The sequence below is a fragment of the Poecilia reticulata genome, chromosome 9 (assembly GCF_904066995.2).
Source record: "Poecilia reticulata chromosome 9, P_reticulata-male-v2, whole genome shotgun sequence".
In the NCBI taxonomy this organism is placed as follows: Eukaryota; Metazoa; Chordata; class Actinopteri; order Cyprinodontiformes; family Poeciliidae; genus Poecilia; species Poecilia reticulata.
Window position 1 is genome coordinate 22,150,874 of NC_088838.1, and position 19,165 is coordinate 22,170,038.

The 19,165-nt window shown below is 40.0% G+C and overlaps 1 protein-coding gene across 4 annotated transcripts in view; it reads left to right on the forward strand.

Annotated features, from left to right (window-relative positions):
* The window catches only part of dock8 (dedicator of cytokinesis 8), a 59,083-nt gene that overhangs the window by 25,987 nt on the left and 13,931 nt on the right, over positions 1–19,165 (forward strand). For all 4 annotated transcript variants that reach the window (XM_008418357.3, XM_008418358.3, XM_008418359.3 and 1 more), the window contains 28 exons: positions 1,547–1,696; positions 1,920–2,000; positions 2,173–2,338; positions 3,027–3,163; positions 3,437–3,530; positions 3,910–4,072; positions 4,632–4,749; positions 4,849–4,919; positions 5,369–5,513; positions 5,617–5,718; positions 6,023–6,118; positions 6,261–6,495; positions 6,648–6,812; positions 6,910–7,088; positions 7,525–7,617; positions 8,102–8,197; positions 9,225–9,374; positions 9,649–9,762; positions 9,886–10,041; positions 10,805–10,938; positions 11,800–11,963; positions 12,297–12,448; positions 14,000–14,182; positions 14,391–14,517; positions 14,763–14,850; positions 14,966–15,062; positions 16,131–16,265; positions 16,492–16,644. In XM_008418357.3, the coding sequence (XP_008416579.2) occupies positions 1,547–1,696; positions 1,920–2,000; positions 2,173–2,338; positions 3,027–3,163; positions 3,437–3,530; positions 3,910–4,072; positions 4,632–4,749; positions 4,849–4,919; positions 5,369–5,513; positions 5,617–5,718; positions 6,023–6,118; positions 6,261–6,495; positions 6,648–6,812; positions 6,910–7,088; positions 7,525–7,617; positions 8,102–8,197; positions 9,225–9,374; positions 9,649–9,762; positions 9,886–10,041; positions 10,805–10,938; positions 11,800–11,963; positions 12,297–12,448; positions 14,000–14,182; positions 14,391–14,517; positions 14,763–14,850; positions 14,966–15,062; positions 16,131–16,265; positions 16,492–16,644 (3,744 nt within the window). The remainder of the gene's footprint in view (positions 1–1,546; positions 1,697–1,919; positions 2,001–2,172; positions 2,339–3,026; positions 3,164–3,436; positions 3,531–3,909; positions 4,073–4,631; positions 4,750–4,848; positions 4,920–5,368; positions 5,514–5,616; positions 5,719–6,022; positions 6,119–6,260; positions 6,496–6,647; positions 6,813–6,909; positions 7,089–7,524; positions 7,618–8,101; positions 8,198–9,224; positions 9,375–9,648; positions 9,763–9,885; positions 10,042–10,804; positions 10,939–11,799; positions 11,964–12,296; positions 12,449–13,999; positions 14,183–14,390; positions 14,518–14,762; positions 14,851–14,965; positions 15,063–16,130; positions 16,266–16,491; positions 16,645–19,165) is intronic.

Here is a 19,165-nt window from a genome sequence, read left to right on the forward strand (position 1 = left end):
CTGAAGCTCTCCTCGGTGTGCTTGTTCAGCCTGTTTTTCTCCGTTTTCAGTGTTGTGGTTAAAAATAGGTTGTTGCTTGTGTTGTGTTTTTTCATGCACCTCTCAGGCTGTTTTACGTTTGTGAAATCTGCAGCAGATGTTCATAAAATTCCACTTAATACTCTGGGTTATTAAAAAATGTCCTTCTTAGAGCGCAGAGGCAGGCTTTGGCCCAACAAGCGGCCTACTTAGGATTTCAAATGCGCAGATGTAAAACAGAGGTTTTACATTAGGCATGGAAGCAAATGAGCTTGTTTTTACAGCAAGAAAGAAATTGTTTACAAGTATTTCCTATTATGAATGATGACCTTTGTTATTTTGTAATAAAGTTTATTACCAAGATATATCATTCCTTAAGAACATTCCTCTGTAGTCTGCAGTATAAGGTCAGACTCATGCAGTTTATGCATAGAAAATTAGCCGGCATGCTAGATATTTATGTATTTATTTTTCTCCAGCAGCAGTTTTCACAAAGATTTGTTTTGATTGAAGCGGTTAGAAGAGGAGCGTGCTACGCAGATGCTAATTCAAAAGCACCAGATGTTCTCTGTCTGACAATGCAAAGCTTGTTGGTGCAAGGCGGACGCATCACTCTGTGATCAGAAACGATGTCATGTTGAAGGGGGGTTATTGCATTCCATGCGTCTCATTTCATCACAGTTTAATAGTGATTTGCAATAATGATTCTCTCTGAATATTAACACAGTGGACACTGGGCCTTTGTTCAACGCTTAGCGAGTGAGTGATCCATGTCTAACTGTAGAAGTCGGCTGGCTCATATTGGCAAAAGATGAATAGTTTTTAAAAAATGTTTCAGTAGTAAAGTAAGAAAAGTATAGCATGCAACTTATTCATTACCTTTAGTCTGATAACCTGAAACAAAATACAGTGCAACTAACTACCTACAGAAGTCCATCTAATTGTTGAGTTTTCATGCTTTCTATTGGTTTTTCTCCTGCCATTTACGCAATGTCGGCTGAAGATGGAGCAGCTCTGCGGGTGATCCTGCATATATAAATGGATGGATGTCTTGCAAGAAGGCGTATTTGCCATGTAGAGGAAAAAAACCCAAAACATTTGCAGTAAAACCAGTCAATATGGTATGAGGTGTTTTTGTGATGGATAAAACAGATTAGACAAAAAGACTGCGGCAAAATACTTATCTAAGCATGGAACCCGCTCAAAGTTGATCTTGATGATTTCCAGCTACCAAACACGGCGGGTTTGGTTTGTTTGAGTGTGTGCTGCTCTGGTCAGTGCAGCAGAGGTATGTGGAGTATTATGGACAGAGGTTAAAAGCCCTGCAGTGAATAGGATCACATGACATGCTGCAGATCCGGTCAGAGCAGAACATTTTCTTTCTGCCTGCAGGCTGTAATTAAAAAAGGGAGGAGAGAAACTGCTGAGTCAGCAATGCTTTTTAATCAATTTATTGAGTCTGCTGCTTGTCTAACATACTATTCTTCTCTTTAAAAAAAATCTGTGTTGCTTTCATTTTATCATCCAGATATCTGAGAACTTCTACTGTGATCTCAACTCGGAGCAGTTTAGAAACTTCTTGAAACCTCACACTCCACATGTGGATCACTCCACCCTGGCCAGATCTGCCATCTTCTCTGTCACTTACCCATCCCCTGATATATACCTGGTCATCAAGGTAAGAATAAAAAAACAAACGATGTCCTTTAACAGTCGTGTGGAAAACGGCAGAGGTTCCTGGTTTTAAAGAAACCCTGTAGTTGAAATCTAAAATATACTGCGCTCCCTGCAATTCAATGCATTGTGAACCTTTGCCAGCAAGATATAGATTTTTTTTTACGGGGGGGCTTAAATGTTGCAAGCTTCTCTGATTACTTGTGTACTTCCTGTCTGTGTTTCAGATTGAGAAGGTCCTCCAGCAAGGAGAGATTAGTGACTGTGCTGACCCCTATTTAACAATGCGGGAGAGTGACTCTACGAAGGTAAAGTAGCAGAGCAGTCTGTTTGTTGTGTCACCAGACTCACTTCACAGAAATAAGCTGGCCTGTTTCGTTCTTCTCCTAGTAAAACCAATGATTCTTGTGGGTTTATTTTTTAACTCTTAAAATTAAAAGTAAAGATTTGTGACTTTCTTTTGTTCTTTCTTTCTTTCAGAACAGAGACAAACTTGAGAAACTGAAGAGCCAGGCAGAGGCTTTCTGCCAGAGGCTGGGCCGCTATCGCATGCCTTTTGCTTGGGCGACAGTTAACATCATGGAGGTCATCTCTCAAACTGCTGCCTCGGACCGCGATGTCACAGATTCTGACAGCGTGAAAGGAGGTGTGTACGAGTTTGTTGATGGTTTTTCCATCACATTTTGGAGATTTACCAGAAGATCCAGAGTGCATTTTATTCTAAATGAGTGCAAAGTATTCTTGGGCACAACTTCTCAGTGCTTCCTACACGGTATATTCACATAATTTCACATAAGAGACACACTTTTAAAATGAGGATTTTAAATGAGCATGGATGTCCTGTCAGGTCCTTCCTATCGACTGTAGCAGTATATTGCTGAAATTAAAAAACAGGAGAATGGACTAGTGGGAAGAAATGTCAGACCAAAAATATTTCTGAAAGTCATGTCTTAAAAAAAGATTAAAAAAACAAACTGCGAAGACCAGCACAGGGACTGGTGAGATGTGAGAAATGGTGCAAAGACAAGATGGAAAAGGAATGGCAGTGATCTGGAAACAAAATCAATTGTCTATTAAACTGTCTAGTGCTTTAGACCCTTTTCTAAATGAGTACGTCTGGATATTCATAAGTGATGTCGTGATTTCTCAACAAATCATCTCTCGCATGTCAACTTTTCAGCTAATTGCACTTACCCGTTCTCTGGCAGTATTGAAAAGTGTTTCCACATATTGTAAAAAAAAAAAACAACATTGTTTCTTTCAAAAATCTGTCATAATACATTCATTTTACCTGAGTTAATATTTATTCAATCTTCTTTTTTTCTTTCCTGAAGGTAAATCCAGCAGCATGGACCGGAAAGCTCAGCTCCCTAGGAGGAACTCCGAGCGTTTCACTAGCATGGAGGAAGCTTGTTATAATGTTCACACTTTCAAACCTGCAACCATCACCATCCCTACGATTTTCAAACAGGTTAGACAGCCAAACACAGAAATCAGACTTTTTTTTCCTTCCTTTTAAAGCTAAACTTGACAAGATAGATGTCACAAAGACACGAGGGCGTGTACCAGCTTGCCCCTGTGGCCTATTATGAAAAGAAAAACTCTAGCTCTAACTCAAGCTCTTTTTAATGTTTCTGCTTTGTAGTTGCACCTTTTGTATATTTATTTTTAGACCTTTTAATTTTTGCCATTTATGTAAATTTATAAAAACAAAAAACTGACATTACTTGTGTTTATGTTTCAGGAAGGGGATCGTCTAAGTGATGAGGATTTATTGAAATTCTTAGCTGATATTAAGAAATCTTCAACTCCACAAAGAAGGATCAAGACAATACCAGGTTTTTCCTCATTGCTTTTAACTATTTGATATGTTACTGAATCTCATGCAGCAGCTTTTACTTATTTTTTTCACAGAGTAAAGAGGAATAATGCAGCTAACGGTTCTCCTTAACAGTTCTCCAATTTTATGCCACTCACACTGGCATCAAACTGATTAAGGTTTTTTCTAAAGTAGAGGTATTGATCTGATATCATTCATGGCCAGAAAGTGCATTTCACTGAAGGAGTGTTTTTTCCCCTCTCTCTCTCTCTCTCTCTCTCTCTCTCTCTCTCTCTCTCTCTCTCTCTCTCTCTCTCTAATTATTGGGTGTCTGTTTCTTGGCTGATGCAGTATTTAATGTGCCGTATAAGCAAACTTTAAATGATCGTGTCTTCCAGGTTGCATTAAATTGGACATGTCTCCCATCCACGACACGCCGCAGGCCTGCCTGTCCACCGAACTCATCCCTCTCATACCCGTGGCTGAGAAAAACATCCGTTCGATCAAAGAGGTGTTGGAGTTTCCCTCCAGTGAAGTTTACGTCCCTCACAACATTTACAGGCGGGTTTGACATCTGTCATAATTGTATACAACAGATCTTGTTGGAAGTACAACAAAATTCAAAGGCTACATCAAAGTCCTGTTTGGTTCTCCTATCTGCTAAAAGTAAAAGAATAAAAAAAAGTGCTGTTTTGTTAACGTGTTTTGCTCTGCTGAGGCAGTGAAGACTCCAATAGCATTTTAGAGAAGAGAGACTTTTGCCCTTTCTTGATTGCTGTCTCCCAGTACAAGGCACAATAGGTTAGCATGGTCTCCATGGAGGACCGGCAGAAGGTTATCAGCAGCTTCTGGTCGATGTTTTCCTTCTTGAGCAATCTCAGGAAGTGCAAATATTGCGTTGCCTTCTTAATAACAGCTGTGATGTTAGCAAACCATGAGAGGCCTGGAGAGATTTTCATCAACTTACCACCAGATAGCTAAAGATATATTTGCCACAGGAGCGCCATCTAGTGATTTGTTTTGTAATTGCTTTTTTTTCGCTTGCATATTTCTTTGGATTTTTTCTTTTCTTATGTTATAACCAGGAAGTCTCATCCTCATTTCCTCCGTTTCTCTGTAGGAACCTGCTCTTTGTCTACCCTCAGAGACTAAACTTTGTCAACAGGCTCACATCAGCAAGAAATATCACCATCAAAATCCAATTTATGAGTGGAGAGGACCCCAGTTGTGTTCTGCCTGTGAGTTTAGCTGTTTAAAAATCATTAAACACGTTGAAAGTTGACATTGTGAAATGCATTCATGTTTTTATTCATTTTTATGTTCCTTTTTATCTTTAGGTTATTTATGGGAAATCCAGCGGCCCCGAGTTGTTACAAGAAGTTTACACGCCTGTTACATACCATAACAAGCAAGTACACATTACTGCATATAACCCCGATTCCTTGAATGTCGGGCTTTGTTGTGATAAGTAAAAAAAATATACATGCAAGTATGAGTGAATAAATAAAAAAATTATTAAAACTTGAAATTTGGGAGATTTGTTACTGTAGTTTATCGGCGCGTTTGTTTTGAAATATTTAGTCCTTAAAGCATATTCATTTCTCAGTTGTTTATTTTGTAACATCTTCCCCTTTTAGTGATTCCCTGCTTCTATTTTTTCATTGTTTGACAATATTCATTATTCTATTACATTTCAAAGGACTTCAGTCTCTGTCCTCACTTCGTCCTACTTTCTTTTAATACTTCTTATTTGATAAATCTTTTTTATCATGCAGGTGTTTATGGATTTCTCCTCTCTTACCTCCAGTCTCATCTTCTTTTCTTTTGTGCTTTCCCTTGTTTTATTGTCTTTCTCAGGTCTCCAGACTTCTACGAGGAGGTGAAGCTTTCCCTTCCAGCCCGTGTGACGGAGAGGCATCACTTGCTGTTCACTTTCTACCACATCAGCTGCCAACAGAAACAGAACCAGAGCGGCAACTGCGAGACCCTCATTGGATACTCTGTGAGACTTAGCTTTTCTCTGATAACGCTCCTCGCTTCAGTCTTGAAGTCGTCAGTCTTTGACTATGCTGATCTAATGAATTTGGTGTTTGCCTTTGGTGCAGTGGTTGCCCATCCTGAATTGCGACCGGCTGCAGACGGGGCAGTTTTGTCTGCCCATCGTTCTGGAGCGACTTCCTGTCAACTACTCCCTACACACTCCAGAGGTACAGTTAAATATGTGAACTGCAAATGTAGTCATACCACTTGAACTTTTTCATATTTTGTAAATCTTGGTGGAATTTATCATAATAAAGCTGGCAAAGATGCATCATTTCAGGCACTAACACATTTACTTTCAAGTTTATTGATTTCCAACACATAACAGAATAAATGAGGTTAAATATCAATTTAAAGGTGTCTCTAATTACATTTTTTTGGGTGGATATGATGCATATCTCTCTAAAGATTGCAGATTAAAAATGTTTTTGCAGACTGAAATAAAAAATTATTCTGCCTTGTTCCTTGTAGAAACTTCCACCCCAGGCCCCTCCGGTCAAGTGGATGGAGAGCCACAAAGGGCTTTTCAACCTTGAGGTCCAAGCTGTGTCATCTGTTCACCCTCAAGTAAATGCAAATTTAAAAGTTTTATTTGTTTCACAGACCAGACAGATCATCTTCAATTACAACCTGTTTTTGCTTTCTAACACGCCTTTCTCCATCCTTTTATTATGGCTTCTCTGAAACGATCATCCCTTTACTGCACCAGGACAATCACTTGGAGCGTTTCTTCACCCTGTGTCATGCGCTGGAAGGTGGAACTACATTCCCCGTGCGGATCAAGGATGAGAAGATTCCCGAGAACAAACTGGAGCACGAGCTGAAGCTCAGCATCATATCTCTGCCCTCCTCTAATTTAGAGCCTCTGGTGCTCTTCCTCCACCGAGTACTGGATAAACTTTTCACCCTCATCATGCAGCCCATGGTCATAGCTGGCCAAACTGGTGAGATGCCACTTGAAATAAGATGTTTCTCATATTTTAGACAAAATTGTTTCATCTTTCTACTTATATTTTCTGATTTTACACTTCTAACCATATCTATGTGCGTATTTGTGCACATGTCCCCCCTTTTTTTCTTTTTTTTTTTTTTTTAGCCAATCTGGCCCAGATAGCCTTTGAATCGGTGGTGTCTATTGTCAACAGCCTTCATAACAGCCAGGAACTATTCAGGGACCAGCTGGGAAGAAATATCCTTTTAGCAACCTACCTTTACTGGGTCTTTCGTCTTCCTGATCCCCCCCGAGACTCGCAGAATGCCGGTAATGTCCTCATCATTTCAGTCACTGAAGTGTATTTACTGCCAAAATCTCCAGATTTGTGATTTCTATGGGGTTTTTTGGGGGACCTTGCCCTCAGGTCCAGCAGGTTCAGCTCCATCGTCAGACAGCCGTTACATGACCATAGGCCCGGCAACGGCCGCCAGAGTCGGTAGCATGCTCCTCCAGTCCCGGATCCGCAGCAGTAGCAACCCCGACATCCCTGCTCAGCAAGCTTCTGATGAAGATGCAGAGATCAAAGACATTCTCTCTGCAAAGGTAATGATTAATTTGACCAAACCAGATGGTATTTGAAGTGCTAAATGTTGGCTTCAGAAGCGTATCAAGCCCGCACATCATTATCTGGCCATTTTTGCTTACACAGCAACACTAGTTTATCTAAACTTTTAACTCAGAAGAAAAATGGTAAATAACACTCACATTGTGACATTAATATTCTTGGTAATCCCTGACGTAAAACAGCACCGGTTCAGACTGATTTAATGTGAAACAGGTGGATAACAAAAAAAAAATAATTACGTATATTTTACAAAGTGAATGTAAATATCTGGTTCTGTCTGTAAACCCCCCAACTTTTCCATTTAAACAGAATTTACTCTTCAGCCCCTCTGTGTGTTAGGTATTGTAATAGGCCACCACTTAGCCAGTCTAATGAAAACATCCATCATAGTTTGATGGAACATTTTGTCTGCAGGGCCTCAACTACCCGGGCAGCCGCGTGTCCACCTATGTGGAAACCAGCAACTACCAGAACTCTGCAGGAAGCACAAGGCCGTCCAACAGAAAGGTACCTACTGAAAAGAACCGAAAGGCTGCAATGCATAAAATCTAGATGTGATAAACATGTTCATTTCTTATATAGTCGGTTTGTTGTTTGGAAAATTAGCAGAAGAGAGAATTGTTTTGGGGGAAAATAGAATAAGGATAGGATACCATAAAGAGAGTTCAGCTACTGGTCATCTGAGGACTCATTTCTTCTTGCTGTACGTTACTATTATCAATAACTAGGTGGTAATTAAAATATGACTGCACTCTTTATGTTGGACAAGAGGACTTACTCTTTTAGGAAATGACAGATTTAAGTTATAATCTGTACACATACACATACAGGAAAAACAAAACAAACACATGCAGTCTGGAAAATTCACCATCCATTATCCTCCATTAGCCACAAGGTGGGAGTGTAACATTGAGGACATTGTGTTTGGTCAGAGTTCAGTCTACACTGTGGATACACTATTTTTCACTACGTTTCATTTTCTCTATTACAGCAATTTCACGAGGAGCTGGCTCTGCAGATGGTCGTCAGCACTGGCGTCTGCAGAGAAAACGCTTACAAATATGCCTGGTTCTTCTTTGAGCTGTTGGTCAGTGTCACATTTTTTAGATTTTTTACGACTCCGTGTTTGAGTTTAATAAACAAGGCAAAAAGTTAAATAAACGTACGACTTTAAATATTGGTAATAAATGGGGTAAAAAATCCGAAGGATTCAAATTAAATATTGGCATCGCTATTGATACCGACAGTTGCCTTTTGGACGTGTTTGCTGTCCACATGGGATTGCACAGCCTGGGAGGGGGGGAGGACATGGAGCAAAGGAAAAAGGAAAATAAATATCTTTTGTGTAGAATAGAGTTTTGTATTGCTCATACACATGCCCAACAAATTCTAATGGCAAAGAGAAGAAAATGCTCCTATACACCACAGGTGGCTAGTAACATTAAAATTGGTGTAAAACATGCAGGTTAAAATTCAAAACCTAACTATTGTTTGTTTTAAGGAGTCTACAATGTTCTCTAGCTCAAAATGTTTAATGTTTTGACCTAAACTTAAGTATTTTATTTGTAAGAAATTCTTAAAGCAAGATTTAAGATTTGTCAACCCTTTTTGTAAAAAAAAACCAAAACAAAACAAAAAACACCAAAGATAATTTTTCAAACTTGAGCTGTATTTTCTATTGCTGACTACACATGCTATAGAAGTAAGTGTATAAGTGAAACCACAAATACATTTACATGTATTGTTAAAATCTGTGTATTATTTAATATCCTATTTATATTATATTATGTATAATTGTACATAATATAAATAGGGCAACATTTTTGCTGGATTTGCCTCTGATAACAGGAGAGTTTAAAGACTCTTCTTTCTAAAATTTTAAATGCCTTCAGTGTATATTTTTCATCAAAATTAAGGTGTTTCTACTCCCCAAAATTAAGACAATTCTAACATTTAACAATATGTATCTGAAAATCTCCATGGTGTCAACCAATTTCCGTATACTGACTGTGTGGTTGCTGCATGTGTTTTGATTTTTTTCTTTTTCTTTTCCCCCCTCCATGTTTCCCTGATGTGTGATTCCTGTTTGTTTCCTGTGTGGCTTGTGTAAACAGGTGAAAAGCATGGCTCAGCATGTGTCTCAGCTCGACAGGTATACTGTCCCCCGAAGGAGCCGCTTCTCCGACAGATTCAAAGATGACGTCACCACCATCGTCTCTGTGGTCACAGCAGAGATTTGCACAATCCTCGTCAAACAACAAAAGGTGACAAAATATAAAGACGTTTCATCAGCTGAAGCAGAGTTCCCTCAACTCGAGTCCCAAAACTGTTTAATAGAGGATCCCCTCCACACGTTCTGATCTCTTGAGCTGGGCTGTTTGAGTGTTCATCTTCTCTGTGTCCTCCAAACCACAGGGAGCTGGAAGTGCTAATTAAATTTGTCTCTGTGGTAACAAAAGCTTGGCCTGCTCAGCTAGATGCTTGTCGAGATCCGGTCAGTGCAGCTCACTGATTGCTGTTTGTTGACTGTTGTTTCAGGAGGTAGAGCAAGCAGAGAAAATCAACATCAGTCTGGCCTTCTTCCTCTACGACCTGCTGTCCCTCATGGACCGAGGGTTTGTTTTCCAGCTTGTGAGAAACTACTGCAACCAGGTGAAGTCGAACTCGGACGCAAGCGGAAGCATCGTTTTAGATTTAATGTATACAATTTTGTATAAAATAACATGCCTTGAAGATGATATTGACCATTTCTCTTCTTTTTTTTTCCACTTGTAGATGTCCGCCAAGAGTGTTTCAATGCCAACTTTGATCAGCATGCGCCTGGAGTTCCTACGAATCCTCTGCAGCCATGAGCACTACCTCAACCTGAGCCTCTTCTTCAGCAGCCCGGCTTCTGCGCCCGCCTCTCCCTGTCCGTCCATTTCTTCGCAGGTGTGCCCCACTCGAGTGGAAGATTTCGAATTTGTATCTAAGGCCATTGAATTTAGGGCAGTTTTAAAGCAAAGCATGTATCTCTGCATAACACATTGTGGCTGTAAATGCAATGTAACAAAGTTGCAGACTACCGTATTTTCCGCACTATGAGGCGCACCTAAAAACCTTCAATTTCCTCAAAAGCCGACAGTGCGCCTTATAATCCAGTGCGCCTTATTTATGGACCAATATTGAGCCACAACAGGTCTAGCAACTACGGTAAGCAGCCGCTGACATCATTTTCCCCCGTAGAAGAAGTGTGCGGTGCATGCTGGGATGGTTGTCAGAACGCTGGTTTGTTAATAAAGTTTGATAATACATTTAAAGCCAGGGGAGGGGGGGTTTAGGGGTGGGGGAAGAAAGACAGAGGCTGCGGCGGCAGCGTGTCCGTTGGTCTGTGTTACCCAGAAAGCAGTTGGGCACAATATCGCAACACCGTGAGAGAAACAATGACTGGGGCAGACTACTATATAAAGTACTCGGGGACCTCTTCTTTACAAATGTGGATGTGTAATAATAGATCTAAGGCAACCCAAACTGTATCGTCTATTCTATGCGCCTTATAATGTGGTGCGCCTTATATATGAAAAAAGTTTTAAGATAGGCCATTCATTGAAGGTGTGCCTTATAATCCGGTGCACCTTATAGTGTGGACAATACGGTACTTTATCTGACTGTTTCCCTTTCATTTCATTGTTTTTTGTTTTTTTGTCCCATTCAGAGTTCTGGCTCCTACCAGGAACAGCAGAGGATCTTGGCATTGTTTGATCTGTCTCAGGAATTCAAGCAACAGCATTACCTCACCGGTTTGCTCTTAACGGAACTTAGCGCAGCACTTGACATGGAGTCAGAAGGGTAGGGAGGAACTCTGTCAAATAGTTTCCAATTGTTTTTATGCTACTTTCAGATTTTTTTTAATGTTTTTTATTCAAAAGCTGCATTCTGTATCTTCATCAAATGAGGAAATGTTTCACTTTTTGTCACAGTAAAACAAAAAGAAAACCCTGGATTTTAAATGATAGTCCAGTACTGGGTAGTGCATACTGATGACCAAATGAAATGCCAATCTTTTTTCCTATAACTCGGTGTGGCAGAAAAACTAACATGAGAAACTCCTTAAAGACCCCATTCCCAGGACGAAACATGGTGGTGGCATCATTATGGTGTGGGGAATTCTTGGAGAAAAGCTACTAGATGTTGCAAAACGCTTCCAGCAGGACAGTGATCCTAAATACAAACAGAGCTACAGTTGAACGGTTTAGTTAACGCATATTGTATTGAGTGGCCCAGTCAAAGTCAAGACTTCACTTTAGTCGAGAATTTGTGGATAAACTTGAGACTGAGTGTTTACTCTTTTCTCTTCTGGCTGAGCTTGAGCTGTTTTTGCAGAAATAATTCTGAAAAATGTTCTACTGACTAGATGTGTAAATCTGGTTCAGATGCATCGCAAATTACTTTTAGCCATGATTGTTGCAATGGATAATTTTACCAGAATGCTGATTACAAATTCATGCCACACTTTTCAGATTTTTGTCCGCAAAAAGTTGTAAACCACCACTATCTTTTGAAATTGTTTGTGAAGGTCTATCATAAAATATGCTTTTTGTGTTTGTGAGAAATGTGAGGAAATGTGAACAACAGTCAAGTTGATGGACTTTTTGCAAGGAGTGGATTCAGTCATACTGATTGACCTTGTTTCTTTCCTCTTTTTTGCAGGGGAAAGGTTCAAAGGAAGGCGATCAATGCAATTTACAGCTTGCTGTGTTCCCATGATCTGGATGATCGTTGTGTTGAAACTGATGTCAGAGCCAAGGTGTCTGCTCTCTACCTCCCCCTGGTGGGGATTATTATAGAGTCGACCAACTACCTGGATTTCACAGGTATGTGGAAAAGTATCACATCATGAATTGATGACAGTTTTTTTTTTTCAGTATTTGGGATAAAAAACGGTAAAATGCTCAAAGTGTTGGTGATGAAGATACTGCAGAAGCTGTCATTAATGAGGTTTAACAAGGTGAAAGGTTAATGCAGAAAATAATAACTTTATTTTTCAAAATGCCTGCATCCATCTTTCTTCACACTGACATAAATGTGTTGATGCCGGACTCTATTGTCTGCCTTATGTCTACTTAAGACACGGCAGTGCTGAACTTACAGCTGTAACTCCTCTCTGCTTCACTTAAATTTGCCCGGCTCCTGTTTGTCTTTTTCAGTTTGTGACACGCGCGCCGGCAAGAACAAGACCGGCGAATCCGAGGATGACCTTGAAAACGTGCCGCCTATCAATCAGTCTGTTGCCATGGCGATTGCCGGGAATCCCTTCAACACGTTGGGGCGTAACGTTCTCATCTCCATGGCATCCCTGGTAAAGTTTATGCTCCCAATTGGAATGACGATTGTAGAGTTTTAAATGGGTTTAAAAACTTTTGTATGGCTTTGCTTTGTGAGTGTTTGGCTTCCCAACAGGTGAGCTGGGCAGATGCTGATTGATTAGCTGTCAGAGCCACACATGCACTTCATCCATCCTGCAAAAAAAGGAAGAAAAAAAAAACTCACTCATTCACATAAACACGCACATCTGTGGAAGATGGTTTATGGCCAGGCATTGCCGACATAAGTGAACAGGGCCGTCCTCCTTGACAAACACATCCATCAAGCTGTGGCTGCAACAACAGCAGCACACGCACCAAAACTGAGCACCGCCATTCTCTTCCACTCCAGAACATGAATCAGTTCCCTCCGTATGTTGTTACGAGAAATGCTGTTGCGGAAAGAGCGGTTTTCACGTGAACGAGCCCTCGGCCTGGTAGTTGTCAGAAACCGGAGGAGCAGCAGCCAGAGCGCCGGTTCCTCACGTTCAGGCAGCTTGCCTTCAAACGGAATATTCATGAATCATTTAGTCGCTGCAGGAGAATTGGTAATGCGCACATGGAAATAAACAGTGACATGTTTTTGCTTACATGCGATGGTGTTCAGTGTCGGTTCTGCAGAGCATTGGCTCAGTTCAGCTCCGGACAAAAAGAGACTTGAGTAACCGGGTTGTAGGTGGGACACATAGGGCAGTGGGAGCTTAATGGCTACATTTATCAAAACTGCCACACAATGGAGCAGCAGTAGTCATCCACAGCAGTGATTCATCATCACACGAATGAAGCTAAATTAATCTGCAGGAGATTAAAGGCCTGTTGAGATGGGGAGGAGCCATATTTCTCTGAAGCCAGAGTGAAAGAGCTGACCAATCACTTCACAATGGGGTTTAAAGAAGCTTGTGAATGATATACTATTAGATACACTTATTGATGTACCTCAGCTTGACCCCTTAGAAAGAGGATTGTGGCATGATTTTGAGTTGGGTTACCTATAAAAGGGGTGCCAAAAGATGATGCATGCAAAGACTTGTATCTCATAAAACATCCAAATGGGGGATCAGAACCAGAATAAATGTGAGTGCTACTTAAAAATGTTTTGGATGATAATACATCAACTTTGTCTTGAATTCAATTCATTAAGCATTTTAAGAATCGTTATCTATAAGTTTAGTAAATTCTTAAATGCTACAGAAATTAGCATGATATAAAACTTTTTTTTTCATGTGTATAAAGTGGTTTGCTTGCAGATCTTAAATGAAAGAGACAATAAAAATATGCAGGCACAAAATGGTCTTATGAATTGACAAAGGTGCGATTTGACCCGGAGGCTAACCAGACGCTTTGTCCACCGTGTTTGTTTTAAAAGTGCAGCTTGGACAGAACCAACCAATGACCCAAGCTGAACTCGGGTTTATGCACACACGTGCTGCTGCAGACTCCAGCCTGGGGACTCTTCAGACATATAAATACGTTATAAATCAAACTTATGTTTTCCCTTATTTTGTATATAATATAATTTGTATCCGTCTGTCTTCATGTGTTCCCAGCAAGGTAAATCTGTTGCCACCCTGGCTGCAGACACCAGTCGCCACCTGCTAGTTTGTTTCCTCTGGGTGATGAAGAATGCTGATGGAAACCTTATCCAGCGCTGGACCGTGGATATGCCTCCTTCACAACTCAATAAACTGCTGGAGCTCCTCACTATATGTGTATCTTGCTTTGAGTACAGGGTCAGTTTTGAGCCTTTTTGTTTCTTAATGGCACAGATGGAACAATTTTCCTTTACCTTTATTTAAAAAATAGGATAAAATGTGCCGATTCTAGTTGTATTTTTCAAATTTCTTGCCTGCATTTACATATTTTTTTTATTACAAAATATTCAAATTGTATGAGTTGTGCTTTCAAACTGGTGATTTTGTTTTTAATGTGCATCTGCAGGGTAAGCAGAGCAGTGACAAAGTGAGCACACAGGCCTTACAGAAATCTCAGCAGGCCAAGCTGCAGCTAGAAGAAGCCCTGCTGAGAGGAATGGGAGCCCGTGGAGAAATGATGAAACGGGTTGGAGGTAACATTTGTTGTGTTTTTTTTATTTTAAGGAATACAACTTTTCTTTGATGTCTTGTCATATAAAAACAAATCTGCAGAACAAAGCCTAAACAATTTTCACATAAACTCTCTTCAGCATTAAGGTTTAAGCATTTTTTTTCCAATTAATGAATTCTCAACTAGTTTTTTTTTTTTTTACTTGTTTGACAGTCTTCTTACTTTATTTTCCTGTTTATTCATAACTTATTTTTGAATTCTTGACAGGAACGGACAGAACTGTGGGTCAGAGAGAGAACCTGCGCTGGAGGAAAGACCTGACTCAGTGGAGACAAACAAACGATCGACAGGATAAGTACGATTACCATTCGTGACTTCTGGTTTTACTCTAATTACCAACCCCTATTTCCTACAGCCAATATGTTTTTTTGATTTTTTTTGTGTGTAACCTTTGTGTCGTCGCCTTTCAGAACAAAAGCAGAGTTGGACCAGGAGGCTCTCATCAGTGGGAATTTAGCCACAGAGGCTAATCTTATAGTCCTGGACCTTTTGGAGACCATAATACAGGTCGGAAAATTCTTTTCATAGTCACATTAGGACTGTCACTCAGCTTACTGAAGTAATACAATTTACGGCAAATGACTTCAAATACAGATTCAAAGCAATTAAGAGAAACAGAATTATAAAAAGAAACAGAACTGGCATGAAAACAAGGAAACAAGTTGTACAACTGCTGATCTAAAGGCTTTTAAAATGAAAGGCAGCTTTTACAAACCACATAAATTATGGTTAAGATTTTCTATAATTATATGTAATTATTACACTTGTAAGTCTTTTGCCAGTTTTTTAGCTCCAGTGATGGCATGGAAATGTTTTTTGGTGTGGGCGTCATCTCTTCCCTAATTTATTTCATAGCGTCTTCAAAAACCTCAAAATCAACATTTGGATAAAACCTTCCTACTTTCTAATGTGGAATAATTTTGGCAAAAAGGTTCACAGCAATTTGCTTGGATTCAATCGCATTTTGTCCCTTTTTCCCTTATTCTTAATATTGACTGGATGCGTTTGTGCTGCAAGGAAACCTCTATTAGCTGAAGCTTTCTAACCCTTAGAAATGTGTCAGGAGCCAGGCTTTCAAATACTGTCACAAACATAAAGTAATTCGAAAAGTATTTTTCTATTTTTATTTAGGAATTAATTTCTTGTGCCCTGCAAGTACTTTACAACTTTACAAATTTAGCATATGTTGCGAAAGGTTTTGACACCACTGGTCTGCACTCGCCTGGAATTTTACCACAATATTAATTCTTTGTATAAAACAAAGTACAACATTCTAAAGTATAGGCCCAGGTTTTTGTTGCACTGGCAGAGATCAAAATTGTATGTTGAGTCTGATCATGGTGAGCTTTTCGAAGATGATAGTACAAGGAAAACCTCAAGGTAAATCAGGGTGAACCATCAGTTATTCCAAATAATAATAGATAACAGTGTAATTGACTCACCAGATGTTTTAATCTCGGTTTGACATAGTCGGTTTGCTGTGTTGTGTCCTCTCTGTGTTTATTTACCGGGTTCCACCCGCAGGTGTTTCTATCTGCATTTAATGACTAATTTCTCCATCTGCTCTGTGTGCAGGCGGTGCCGTTAAATGAGTGTAAAGATAGCGTTGTTGGCGGCGTGTTGAAGGTGCTACTCCACTCTCTCACCTGCAACCAGAGCACCACTTTCCTCCGTCACACCTTCAGCACACTGAGAGCACTTGTCGTCAAGGTAGTTGCATTATCATAATCGTGTGTGTGTGTGTGTGTGTGTGTCTGCTTTTCTGAAAAGGATGCCGTGTGTGTGGGTTGGTGTCATTACACAAACATTATCTGAGTCTAAATTAGATGTTCTTATTTGTTTGTGTGGGTGTCAAACTGCTGATGTAAGCTAGAATTATAGACGTATGTAAGCACACCGGCTTGTAGAGCACACCTGATGGTTTGCTTGCGTGCAGTTCGGAGACCTGTTGTTCGAGGAGGAGGCGGAGCAGTGTGCAGATCTGTGCCAGAAGGTGCTTCAGTACTGCAGCAGCCCTGTTGACGAGAACAGGAGCCAGGCATGTGCCACGCTCTATCTCATCATGAGATACAGCTACAGTAATGCCAGCGTAAGTTAATACACACACACACACATACACACAACAGAGCATCCCCTTAAGCTTTGTAAAAATCCTGCTTTAAAGGTCTCCCTGTGCAAAGATTAATTCATAGTTGGTCTGTGAAGTTAATTTACATCCTTTCAAATGTTTTCATACTTCTTGAGCTTTTTTTTTTTTACATCTGATACCTCAACATGTTTTACTTATATTTCATTTGATAAGCTAACATAAACTAGCTTGTAATTGTGAAGTGGAAGAGAAATTATGTATTTTTTAAATACGTTTTAGCAAATCAAAATCTAAAAAGTGTGGAATGCTTTGGAATTAACCCCTATAAACATCCCTATGTCTGTGCCACCACCATGTTTTACTACAGTGATGGTGTGTTCATAGCGGCGTTATAATTTACTTATGAAACAAAGTTCTGTTCAGGCCTCCACTGACCAGAGCCGCTTCTTCCACATGCTTGCTGCATCCCCTGCATAGCTTGTGGAAAGGTGCTATTTCTTATTTCTTTCACTCGACAATTTGTCCATCTCCAGTTTGCTCTACCTGAGCTGTGGACCTCTGCAGCTCCTCCAGAGTTACTGTGAACTTTGCGACTGCTTTTTTCATTCTATTCTTTCTTTGTTAGATCTGTTTAGATTGGGTATCTGCAACCTTTGCAATCCCAAAAATATTTACAGATATCCTCTAATCTAAATTAGTTTATGGACTCTTTAAATTTTCTTTACCTGTATTTTCTTTTTATCAGACTAAAGAAAAAAACCCTCAAGCTTTAACAAAATGGTAATGAATATTGAATATTTGTGGAAGTTACATCAACTAAGTTGTGACCAAAGGACAAATATTTTCTGCACTTAGTCATTCTGTTGTGTAAATTGCAAAAATCACACAAAATGACTCCTAGGGTTAGAATTTCTAGCACCTCATTCCTTAGCTCTTTAAAATGTTTGGCTAAAGGTGCCAAGTGGCTTAGAGATGGAGCAAACACACAGTATATGGAGGCTATAGTTCTCGATGCAGCTGTCCCTGGGTTTATTCCAAGAGCCCCAGTTATTTACTGCATATATCCCCACTTCTCCCTCTGCTCTTCTTCCTGTCAAACTATTCATGAATAAAGCCCACTAGTGCCACAAATTCTTAAAAAAAGAAATTAGACCGACATTAATTAAAGCAAGTGCTAAGGGCCCACAGAGTCACCTGTGGCTGTGCAGCAGCAGGCTGCAGACTCGTGTTTTAAAGTGTAGGAACATAAATTACTGAACCGTAAACAAATTAAATTCTATGACACCAGATTCTATTAACTTGTCCCTCCGATAACTTCTCAAATGTTTTAAGGCCACCAAAACACTTTGTAGGTGCTTTTCCTTCTACTTCACAGTTATGCCCTAAGTTGTGTTGGTCTAAAACCTCAAATCCCAGTAATACACATAGAAGTTTGTGGTTGTAATGTCACAAGTGCTCTTTGCAAGGCATTGTAAATTTTGTGCCAGTGAGAATTCAGAATGGCTCCCTGCTTCAGACCCATTGAAGCAACGAGTCACTCAGATCTTTATCCTATCTGCTCTTCCTCTCTGCTCAGCTTTAATGTCTTTTCCATGTCTATTCTGAGCGTGCAGGAGAAAGTTCCTGGTGAAGGATGTGTCTCTAAGTAGAGAGCAGAGAGATATGTTACCGTCTGTCTCCCCATGTTCCTACCCCTCTTTAACTAATGACACCCCTTCTGTGTGTGTGTGCGTATTTCAATATATATGCGTGTGTGTACGCGTTTGTGCCACATGGGGAAGGAAGAGAAGGAATTTCAAAGGGCCCGGAGAGTAGAAAATCTTGATGAAGATAGAGGAGTGTTTGTAACAGAAGTGAAGCAGCAATAGTGGGAAATGAAAAAGACAGATCTAAAAGGAGTCGCGAGCATAAGACGGAGTATCTTCTTTCATTTTCTTCACCGGTTCGATAACTGCTGCTGCAGTCGATATTTCCTGTGTTTACAATCTGTTCACTTTAATCAAAGTCAGGCGCCTGTCTATGGAACACGCTTACACACACATACATACAGTATCTCCACTTTCTAGGGAGTCTTGCCCCTCTTCGTGTCCCTGTTTATGTTTGTTTATACAGTGTATACAGAAGGAGCTGTGATCTGAATTAGCGTAGCAGCCAGATGAGTCATCCATACAATGTTTACCGTTTACCTCTTTGTTTATGGTCTGATCCTGTTTTCCACCCACATTTTACTCTCCATCTGTCACAGACACCTATTTTTTCATCTCGTATTTAGCCTTCTTTGTTTAATTTTGGATTATAACAATAAAATGAGAAAATACCAGGAACACACATCCAGTTCCAGTCCTGGAAAAGTGAGAATAATTGTCAGAAGTTAGAGGGAAGAGGGCCAGATGAAGCTAAAAAGAAAAAGAAAGACAAAGTGGTTTTATGTGTTGACTTAAACTGTCATTAAGTCCGTATTGTAGGGCAAACACACACATGCACACACGCACACGCACACACACTGAGTTAGAGGGCAGTG